We start from the raw sequence: 12,050 nt of genomic DNA, 5'->3' as shown, positions 1-12,050 counted from the left end.
ATGTTTCTATGTTGAGTAGAAGTGACAAGATTAGGCATCTGTACTAAGGTTTTCCAAAGAGACAGAATGAATAAGATATAATAATACCCTATAATAGAACCAATATATATAATAGTAATTGGTTCCCATAATTATGAAGTCTGAGAAATCCCACAATCTACTGTTTGAAAGCTAGAGAACCAGGAAAGTTGGTTACATAATTCCATTCAAATCTGATTGCCTGAGAATTCAGGGAACCAATGATGTAATCCTAGTTTAGGGTTAAAGGTAAGAGAAGGGGTGGTTGCTGGTGCTAAGTCACAGAGCTGTAAGGTTGAAGAAACAGGAGCTCCAATTTCCAAGGCAATGAGAAACTGAATATTAAAGTTAACAAGAGAGCAAGAATTAACCCTTTCTTCACCTTTTTTGTTCTATTTAGGTCCTCAGTGGAATGGATGATGTCCACCCACATTGGTGAGTATGGATCTTTTTTACTCAGTCTACTGATTCAAATTCTAAACTTTACTAGAAACGTTTTAACAGACACACAGAGAAATGTTTTACCAAAGGGGCGCCTGGGTGGCTAAGTCAGTTAAGCATCCGACTTCGGCTCAGGTCATGATCTTGCGGTTTGTGAGTTCAAGCCCCATGTTGGGCTCTGTGCTGACAGCTCAGAGCCTGCAGCTTGCTTTGGATTCTCTGTCTCACTCTCTCTCTGTCCCTCCCATGCTCATGCTCTGTCTCTCTCTGTCTCTTAATAATAAATAAACGTTAAAAAATTTAAAAACAAGAAATGTTTTACCAAGTGTCTGGGCCTCCCTTAGCTCTGTTGACACCTAAAATTAAGCATCACAACATTTTTCTCCTGTTCCTGATCTTAGAGGAAGACCTTTCAGGTTTTTTTTTTACCATTGAGTATGATTTTAAAAGTGGGCTTGTCATATATTACCCTTGATATGTTGAGGTACATTCCTTTTATTCCTACATTTTTGAGAATTTTTATGATAAAAATGTATTGAATTTTGTTTGTCACATGTTTCTATATGTCAATTGATATGATCCTATGATTTTTATTCTTCATTCAATTAATGTGGTGTACCACATTTATTGATTTGCATATGTTAAACTATCCTTGAATCTCAGGGTGAAATCCTGCTTGATCATGGTATATAGTTTTTTTAATGTCCCGTTGAAATCAGCTTACTAGAATTTTGTTAAAAAGTTTTACTTCTATGTTCAACACGGATATTGTCTTATAATTTTTTTTCTTGTGGTGTATGCTTGGCTTTGGTATTAGTATAATTCTGGCCTTATTAAATGAATTCAGTGTTTTGTTCAATTTTTTAAAGAAGAGTTTGCAAAACATTGGTAGTAAGTCTGAATTCTTGGTAGAATTCACCAGTGAAGCCATCTGGTCTTAGTGTTTTCTCTGTGTGAGGATTTATTCATGGATTCAAACTTGGTAGGTGGTATGTTTGTAGGAATTTATACATTTCTTATAGCTTTTCCAATTTCCTGGCAAATAATTGTTTATAGTATCTTCTTATGATTATTTTTATTTCTTCAGCATTACTTATAATTTTTCCTCTTTTATTTCTATTTTTATTTATTTGAGTCTTTTCCATTTTTCTTACTTAATCTAGCTTTCATTGATCTTTTATATTGTTTTCTTATTTCCTATTTTATTTGGAATTTTATTTATTTATTTTATTTATTTATCTTCTCTAACTTCTTCTATTTTCCTTTTCTGCTAACTTTGGGTTTAGTTTGTCATTACTTTTCTGGTTACTTGCAGTGAAAAGTTAGGTTGTTTTTTTGAGATCTTCTTTCTTAATGTAGACATCTATTGTTATAAACTTCCCTCTTAGTATTGCTTTTGCTGCATCCCATAAATCTTGGTATGTTGTATTTTCATCTTTGTCTCAAGATATGTTTTTACTTCCTACTTGATTTATTCTTTGATGTATTGATTATTTAGGAGTGTGTTTATCTTAATTTGTTCACACTTCTGTCACAACAGTACCATACAGTAACAGGATTATAAACAACCTAAATTTATTTCTCACAGTTATGGAGGCTAGGAAGTCCAAATTAAGGCAATAGAAGATTGAGTATCTGGCAAGAACCTCATTCCTGGTTCATAGATGACTGTCTTCTCACTGTGTTATCACATGGTAAAACAGGCAAGGGAGCTTTCTGAAGTCTCTTATTTTATTTTATTTTATTTTGTTAAATTTAATTTAGAGGCAGAGAGAGAGTGCATGGAGGAGAGGAACAGAGAGACAAAGAGAAAGAATCCCAAGCAAGCTCCACACTCAGCGTGGAGCCTGGTGTGAGGCTCAATTCCATGGCCCTGGTATCATGACTTGAGCCAAAGTCAAGGGTCAGATGTTCATCTAACTGAGCCACCCAGGCACCCCTGAAGACCATTTTTTTTTAATGGGAACTAGTCACTTTTGTTTTTTGTTTCTTAAAAGAAACAAAAGGCATCCAAATCAGCAAGGGAGAAGTTAAACTTTCACTATGCACAGATGACATGATACTCTGTGTAGAAAACCCAAAGACTCCATCAAAAAAATTGCTAGAACTGATACACAAATTCAATAGTCGCAGGATACAAAATCAATGTATGGAAATCTGTTGCATTTCTATACACCAATAATGAAGCAGCAGAAAGGGAAATCAAGGAATCAATCCCATTTACAATTGCACCAAAAAACATAACATACCTAGGAATAAGCCTAACCAAAGAAGTAAAAGTTCTGCACTCTGAAAAGTATAGAACATTTATGAAAGAAATTGAAGAGGGCACAAGGATATGGAAAACTTTCCTTGATCATGGGTTGAAAGAACAAATATTGTTAAAATTTTTATACTACCCAAGCAATCTACACATTTAATGCAATCACTATCAAAATACCACCAGCATTTTTCACAGAGCTGGAAAAAATAATCCTAAAATTTGTATGGAACCACAAAATACCCTGAATAGCCTGAAAAAGGAAAGTAGAGTTGGAGACCTCATAATTCCAAACTTCAAGTTATATTACAAAGCAGTAGTGATCAATACGGTATGGTACTGGTACATAAACAGACACATAGATCAATGGAACAGAATAAAAAACCCACAACAGAAATGGCCCCACCAGTCTATGGTCAACTACTCTTCAACAAAGTGGGAAAGAATATCCAATGGGAAAAAGACAATCTCTTCAACAAATGATGTTGGGAAAACTGGACAGCCACATGAAAAAGAATGGAATTTGATCACATTCTTACACCATGCACAAAAATAAATTCAAAATGGAGGAAAGACCTAAATGTGAGACAGGGTACCATAAAAATCCCAGAGGACAACACAGGCAGCAACCTCTTTGACATCAGTTGTTAGCAAATTCTTACTAGATGTCTCCTGAGGCAAAGGAAACAAAAGCAGAAATAAACCGATGGGAATTCATCAAGATAAAAACTTTCTGCCCAGTGAAGGACACAATCAACAAAACTAAAAAGCAAACAAAAAATGGGAGATGACATATCTGATGTATATCTGTAAAGAACTTATCAAACTCAACACCCCCCAAAAAATAATCCAGTTAAGAAATGGGCAGAAGACATGAATAGATATTTATCCAAAGAAGACATCCAGATGGCTAACAGACACATGAAAAGATGCTCAACATCACTCATAATTAAGTAAATACAAATCAAAAGGAAGAACCTTGAAGACAGTATGCTAAATTAAGTCGGACACAAAAGGCTTCATATTACATGCCTCCGTTTATATGAAAAAGGCAGAAGAAATTTACAGAGACAGAAAATATATTGGTGGTTCTTAGAGCCCAGAAGGACAGTCTAAAGAGGTTGATAGCAGAAGGATACAGATTTCTTTCTGAGGTAAATAAAATATTCTAAATTTGACTTTTGTGATGTTTGCATATATCAAGTAATATACTGAAAATCATGGGAATGAACATTATAAATGGGTGAAAGTATTGTTTGTGAAATGTATCTCAATAAAGCTGTTAAAAACAAGAAACATATATGAGGTGTAATAAAAGATATTCTAAGAACCTCTGAAACTGGATTATGATCATCCTCATTCCAATCTCAACCTGTGTCTTGTGGTTAGTTCCTCCCTTTAGCAAAGGGAAAGGTATTTTTGTCATCCCTCCAAAATAGCTTAGCTGTGCATAGAAGGCAGTTTTCTGGAAGAATCCCGTAGTTTGGCTGTTTCACTTACTTCTAAAGTAAGGCCTTCACTTCACCTTATCAAAGCTACCCATGTGTATGGTTTCCCTTCCTCTTTTTCATGTTTCACCAAGCTAGGAGTATTGGTGGCTCAGAGACCCCACCCCTTAAAATCCCTTTGATGCTCTTTGAGGACAATTGTTGCCTTGGCAAGATTGTTACATGGTGGGGGGCAATCATCACTGAAATTTCCTAGCAGGCCCTGGGCTGCCTGAAAGGAGACAGTATTCACGGGTTGAAGACAAGGTACTCTGTGGGATTGGGGACTACCTGCTAGCTCCTCCTGAGTGTCAACCTGAGAACTTTGGAAGCCTGTGGTTTTAAATCTTCCAGAGGTGCCTGTTGTCATACAAAGTGGCAAAGCATTTTTTATTTTGTTGAAGTTTGGAAGAGCATGCTTCAAACATGTATAACCCATCTGTATTAGATATTCCAGCTGTAATTTTTGACAACGGATCAGGACTCTGCAAAGCAGGCCTGTCTGGAGAGATTGGACCCCTTCACATCATCAGTTCTGTTGTGGGGCATCCTAAATTTAACATGCCCTTATCAGAAGCCACTAAGAAAAAGTACTTCATGGGACAAAAAGCCCTGTACAAGTATAAGGTCTTGCATTTGCACTACCCCATTGAGTGTGGACTTGTAACAGGATGGGATGACATAGAGAAACTTTGGAAGTATCTTTTTGAGTGGGAACTAGGAGTCAAACCCTGTCAATGACCTGTACTCATGACTGAGCCCTCTTTGAACCCAAGGGAGACTGGAGAGAAGATGACAGAAGTGATGTTTGAGACTCAATGTGCCTGCTTTCTACCTGTCCAACCATGCAGTGGTAGCCTCTGTCACGGGATTAGTGGTGGACAGTGGTGATGGGATCACCTGCACTGTCCCTATCTTTGAGGGTTATTCCCTGCCTCATGCTGTGACCAAGCTCTACGTGGCAGGAAGGGACATCATAGAGCACCTCACTCGGCTCCCCCTCGTTCGTGGAAGTACCTTCCCTTTCATATTCAATAAAGCTTTAGTGGATGACATCAAAGAGAAGCTGTGTTGTGTGGCCTTGGAGCCAGAGAAAGAGCTATGTAAGAAGCCAGAAGAGGTTCTAAGAGAATACAAACTGCCAGATGGAAATGTTATCTACATTGGAGACCAGCTGCACCAGGTGCCTGAGATCCTTTTTGCACCTGACCAGCTGGGTATCCACAACCCAGGACTCTCAAAAATGGTATCCAGCAGCATTATGAAGTGTGACACTGATATCCAGAAGAATCTTTTTGCAGAAATTGTGCTGTCTGGGGGCACCACTCTTTTCCCTGGGCTTGAGGAAAGACTTTTGAAAGAACTGGAACAGCTGGCTTCCAGAGGAACTCCCAACAAGATTACAGCTTCTGATAGATGTTTCTCTTCATGGATAGGTGCATCCATTGTGACCTCTCTGAGCAGGTTCAAGCAGATGTGGATCACTCTGCAGATTTCATGGAGTTTGGGACATACATTGTTCAGAGAAAATGCTTTTAAGGAATCCAGAGCACAAGGGACTGGGATCTATCAGATCGCAGGAGCATTGTAGAAGGTGGCATTTTCCCTTGGGCCTTAGCATGGCCATTTTAGTTTCCGTTCATTTTTCGTGGAACCAGAGTAATTTCTGATCCAGGTAATGAATCATTTTAAGTGGTTCTATTCCACCTTTTCTGACTCATGGACACTTTTAATAGTTTTCTCTTGAGAAATCCTTTTATTAGTTGAGGATGTGTCTACTTACAGGGTTTACAGTTAAAGCAGGTGCTTGAGCCTCATGCCCAGAAACCTGACTCAGTAGGTTCCCTGGGGCCTTCATTTTAATCAAGTATCTTGGATATTTTTGATAGATCTAGTGTTAAGGAAAGGCAAAAATCTCCAGAGAAAGTGTGGGAAGTGGATGGGAATTAAGTAAAAAAAATGCTACCCTGCTTTTTAGGGCCCTTTCACTCAGTAAATCCTTTATTACCAAAATAAGGTTCTCTGCTGTTATCAGCGATTAGGCACCAAAATAGGATGAGGCTGTTTTCCTTGGCAAAAAGGAGAAATGTGAACAGAAATCGCTATTTGATCAAGGCTCTCTAAGCTCAAGGCCCCTACTCCCAGTTACAGGGTTAAGAATCTACACCTCTACTTTTTGTTCATTTTTAATTTCAAGGATATATAGCCTCATTTAGTTAGGAGTAAAATACTGGAAATATTTAATGGTCTCCAATAAATAAATTGTTGAATAAATTATGTCTACATGATTTTTTCTCATTAATTTAGTATTTTTCCAAAATATTATTGGGACACAAATGGAAAATTCAGAGAAGTCTTTGTAATGCAATGTATTTATTTGTTAAGCAGTGACACTTTCCCATATGTATGTCTATGCACATTTGTATGTACATATATAAAGGAATATTTTTGTGTGATTATAAGCACTTCGACAAAAGTACAGAAGGATACATACCATCAAATTTACACAGATTGTTGGAGCAGATTAGAATAAGAGGTAAAATAGGCAAAAAGAGAGCAGGATGGGGAGAAAATCACAATGAAAGCAATTCCAAAAATTTCAGCCTGAGTGAAATAAAACCACTAATATAAATAAAATTCCTATTTTTCTTATATCTGCCCAACTCCATGTTCAAGATTGTCACATTGCTAGCTTGAATATAGCCATGAAAATTATCAAATGTTATAAATTACTATAAAACAGGTATTTTATTTTTCATATTTGTTTTAGAGTTCTGGCTAAATAGCAAGCTTCTATTTCCATACAACTTAGCAAAACCACAATGGAACCAGAAGATAGTAGAATGACACCTTGGAAGAGTGAGGGAAACATTACTGCCAATCTAGAATTTTATATCCAGGAAAACCATTCCAAGGAAGATGGTAAAAGGAAGATTTTTCTGACAATAATGAAAGTGTCTATTGTCAATACATCATAACTAAATGAAATTTTATATGATTCATTGAGGGCATATGTATATAATCTTAGAATAAGATATATATGGTATAAAAGAAATAATGAACCTTTAAAAATTATGTAAATAGAAGTAAATTTTAAAATATTGACAGCATCAGTTTATAGTATTAGCATAATACAAAGAATGAAAATTCTGTAATACTAAAGGATTAAATCATTGAAACTGATTGAAGTTAAAAATCTTTTACCAGAAATAAAAACATTTAGAATATATATGTTGAAGCCAAATAAACTGACGGTAAAAAGAACCTTAAAATTAAGAAAAAAAAACCTAAGTAACCACTGCAAAGAGAAATATTAAAAGGAATTTCTAAAAAATATCAACGACAAAATTGTAATAAAAACATAAGCTAATTAAAAATGAATGAGAGGAAAATATCAGCTATTAAGATTGAAGGCAGCTAATGCTAGAATTATTAAGAAATGTAGAGTCTAAAATGTTTCTACAAGTAAAAAGAAAGGGTGAGTATCAGAAAGTTAAATGTTTGATTTATGAAAAAACAAACAGAATAAACCCCCAAAACAGGAGGAAGTAATTAAATAATAGGAAATGAGAAATTAATGAAATCTTGCCATTTGCAACAACATGGATGAACCTAGAGGTTATAATGCTAAGTGAAATAAGTCAGACAAAGACAAGTACTACATCATTTCACTAACATGTGGAATTTAAGAAACAAAACAAATGAACAAAGGAAAACAGAAACGAAAAACCCAGAATTTTAAATACAGAGACATGGTGATTGTCAGAGGGGAGGTGGATGACTGGGGGGAGGAATGGGTAAAATAAATAAAGGGGATTAAGAGTACATTTTTCTTAGTAAGCACTGAGAAATGTACAGAATTATTAAATCATTATATTGTACACCTGAAACTAATGTAACATTGTACATAAATCATAGTTGAATAAATAAATAGTAAAAAATAATATATATAACAAAGACAAAATAAAGAGAATGAAGAAATACTTGATTCTTTATAAAGACAAAATAGACATCCCACTGAAATTATTGATCATAATTTACAATAAAAAAGTTTAAAATTGTGAAGAATTAAAATTGGTGACAAATGCTAATGAAGAAGAAATCAATGGCCATATTATGAATAACTGTACATTTCATCTCACAAATATAAATTTACCTTAACTATAGCCTAAAAATAGATATCACTACATAGTATAAATATTACAAAATCATTTTAAAATTTTGACATAAACATTGTCTAGATATTTTTCCAGGTAACTTAAATCATTCAAAAATTCAATTTTTTATGCATATTCTTTAGTAGTATAGACAAAACAGCAAACTCTTACTAATTTTATGAGTACAATGTAGCTTTAAAATTGTACCAATCATTGGGAATATTATAAAAGAAAAATTCAGATCAACCTCACTCATAAACATAGATGCAAATTCATAAGCAAAACATCAACATACCAAATTCATCAATGTATGAAAAGTTCATTTAAAATAAACTTTGGTTTACTTCAGAAATGCAAGATTGGTATGCCATTTATAAATCTGTGGATGTAATTCACTACATCTCAATACATGGCAAAATCAGAGCATTTGAGTAAACATCCATTAATCCTAAAATATATTATCCAAAGCAAAAGAAATATCATTACTGTAAAATGGTTAATACTATTTAAAAACCTACATAAAACATATAGAAAAAATATGAAATATTAAAATATTTGTTTTAACATGAAGTAATCAAGGACTCCCACTATGAGCAATTTTATTTGGTATTGTACTAGAGGTACTGGGTAGTTCATTAATAAGACAATATAGACAAAAGTATAACAATTAGGAAAGTACAAATAATTTTTTTTTACTTTCAGATATGATAGGATATTCTTCAGAAAACTAAAAGTGTTAATAAGAATATTAGAATTGAGATGATTCATCATTTTCAAAATGAAATAAATGTACCAAAGTCAATTGTATTTCTAATAGTAGCACTGAATACTTAAATTAAATTTAGAAGCATATTGTTTACAATAACAATTAAGAATATAAGATTACTAGAAATGAATGTAGGTAGAAAACCTTTATGATAAAATTAAAATGCTTTTTTAAAGATTTTTTGTGTGTGAATCATTAAGACCTAAAGAAATAAAGAAACTGATCATGCTCAACAGAAACATTTCAAATCGTAAAGTTGACATTTTTTCTGTACAATGATTTATAGATTCAAAGAATTCAGTAATAATCCTGGTAAGGTTGTAAGACATAACTACATTATTCTAACATTATATTTAACATCAAAGAGCTATGGGGTGCCTGAGTGGCTCAGTCAATTAAGTGTCCTACTCTTGATTTCAGCTCAGGTCATGATTTCAGGGTTTATGAGATAGAGCCCTGTGTTGGCCTCCAGGCTCACAGCACTGAACCTACTTGGAATTCTTTCTCTTCCTCTCTCTCTCTCTCTCTGCCCCTCCTCTGCTCATTCACGCTCTCTGCTTCTCAAAATATATAAAGAAAAACTTAAAAAAAGAAGTTAAAAAATAAGATCAAAGAGCCAAGACTATGCAAGACAGTTTAGAAATAAAACCAGAGGGGCGCCTGGGTGGCTCAGTCAGTTGGGCGTCTGACTTTGGCTCAGGTCATGATCTCGCGGTTTGTGAGTTCGAGCCCCACATCGGGCTCTGTGCTGACAGCTCAGAGCCTGGAGCCTGTTTCAGATTCTGTGTATCCCTCTCTCTCTGACCCTCCCCTGTTCATGCTCTGTCTCTCTCTGTCTCAAAAAAAAAAAAAAAACGTAAAAAAAGAAATAAAACCAGATAGGGTAATTTGATATAAGATATTAAGAGGTATTGCAATTAAGAATATGAGGGTTGTCTCAACCCCCTCGGCTACGAACTGCCTCTCCTAGAGGCCAGTGCTGAGGGAGAACCCAGCCCATTCCCCACCACCGCAGGGCTTCTAGGATGAGCAGGTCTGAGCCCTGGAGGCCTCTGGCCCAAGGGAGGGACCAGGGAGCCCTGCAGCCCTTCCCCACCTGCCTATCTCCATGCGCCCTCACAGAAAGGGGAGCTGACCCCTCGACCTCTTAGGATCTCAGTTCAAGGTCAAAACTCTGCCCCAGTTTTCCCCTGCTGGACTATCTGCCTTGGACAGGGAGTGTAGATCTGGGCAGGACTCAGAGGCAGGGGACCCTGAAGTTCTCACCTTCCCTTGGCGTCAGGTCTACAGATATTTAATACTTCAGACTGTGTTCTGACACTTCTGGAAAAAATATTTTTACCAAAATCAGTTCAAACAAGGACATTACCTTCAAAGAACATTGTGAGGATATGGAATGACAATTAGCTGGGAATTTGGAATGATTGCAGTCCACTCTTGTTTTTGTATAGACTGGGAAAAGAATTTTAAGAATATTTAACATCTTTAGAAACAATTATTACATTAAATAGAAGATGGCAGAATAGGAGGACCCTGGGCTCACCTCATCAGGCTGATCACTTAGATTCCACCCACATCTGCCTATAACCCAGAAAAACACCAGAAGAATAGCAGAACCTACTCTCCAGAGCTAAGCATAGACAAGAGGCCCACAAGAGGGTAGGAAGGGCAGAAAGGCAGTGCATGCTACCCAGACTGGCAGGAGGGAGCTGGGGCTGTGGAGGGGCAGCCTGACTGGCAAGGCAGAGCCCCCAAAGTCTGGCTTGCAAAAGCAGAGAGGCTGGACCCTGTGAGTTCTGACAGCCAGTGGGACTTAACAACTGGAATGTTAAAAGTCAACAGCTCTGCTCTTGGAGAATGGGGAGGATGAGAGGACTCTGGGAGGGAGAGTTGAGCCCCAAGAAGACAGAGCTCAGCTCAGTGGGAAAACAAATGTGCTGGCAAGTGCTGTTTCCCTCTCCCATCCCCCAGCCGAAATTCCAAAGGGAACCAGTACCCCTCACTGAACTTGCTCACACCACAGGAATGCCTAACACTATGTTTCTGGGGATCCATCCCTCCGACATGCCTGCCTCCCTCCAGGTGCTGCAAGGCCCCTCCTGCAGGAGGCACAGCAAGTTAAGCTGTGCCTCTGACCCAAAGGCACCTTGCGGATCCACCCTAGCTAATATGCCCTTGGACAGATCCGATTGAAGCAGCACCACAAGCCTGGAGCTGTGAAAGTAGCCCAGACAGGGGCCACACCACTCCATAGTGAGTCCTGCCCCTGGGAGAGGGGAAGATAAGGTACACACCAGACTGTGGCCCCAGCGGTGGGCTGGGGGCAGACATCTGGTCTGACTGCGGCGCCACCCACCAACACAAGTTACACTGGACAGGACAGGTGAAGTGCCCTGCAGTTTGGACCTACCACAGGGACGACCCAAAATGATGAAACGGAATAATTCTCCTCAAAAAAAATTCCAGGGTGTAGTGACAGCTAACGAATTTATCAAAACCGATTTAAGCAATATAACAGAACAAAAATTTAGAATAATAGTGATAAAATTAATCACTGGTCTTGAAAAAAGCAAAGAGAACAAAAGAGAATCTATTGCTACAGAGATCAAGGGACTAAGAAATAGTCACGAGGAACTAAAAAATGCTATAAACGATGTGCAAAATAAAATGGAGGCGACCACAGCTTGGATTGAAGAGGCAGTGGAGAGAATAGGTGAAGTAGAAGATAAAACTTTGGAAAAAGAGGAAGATGAGAAAAATAGAGATAGAAAAATCCAGGAGTATGAGGGGAGAATTAGAGAAGTGACACAATCTAACGGAACAGTATCCATATCATAGGAATTCCAGAAGAAGAAGAGAGAGAGAAAGGGGCTGAAGGTATACAAGAACAAAACATAGTTGAGAACTTCCCTGATCTGGGG

The 12,050-nt window shown here is 37.0% G+C and overlaps 1 protein-coding gene across 1 annotated transcript; it reads left to right on the top strand.

Moving 5' to 3' along the window:
- The first annotated feature begins 279 nt into the window (after nt 1–279).
- Nucleotides 280–5,745, top strand: ACTRT1 (actin related protein T1). The gene is given in 3 exon segments (XM_015078912.3): nt 280–5,021; nt 5,023–5,690; nt 5,693–5,745. Coding segments are annotated over 3 exon segments (1,110 nt in total). The 5' UTR covers nt 280–4,632.
- The last annotated feature ends 6,305 nt before the right edge of the window (nt 5,746–12,050 follow it).

The sequence above is a fragment of the Acinonyx jubatus genome, chromosome X (assembly GCF_027475565.1).
Source record: "Acinonyx jubatus isolate Ajub_Pintada_27869175 chromosome X, VMU_Ajub_asm_v1.0, whole genome shotgun sequence".
Classification (NCBI taxonomy): Eukaryota; Metazoa; Chordata; class Mammalia; order Carnivora; family Felidae; genus Acinonyx; species Acinonyx jubatus.
Note: the sequence above shows the minus strand (reverse complement) of the source record. Positions and strands in the feature narration are given on the sequence as shown.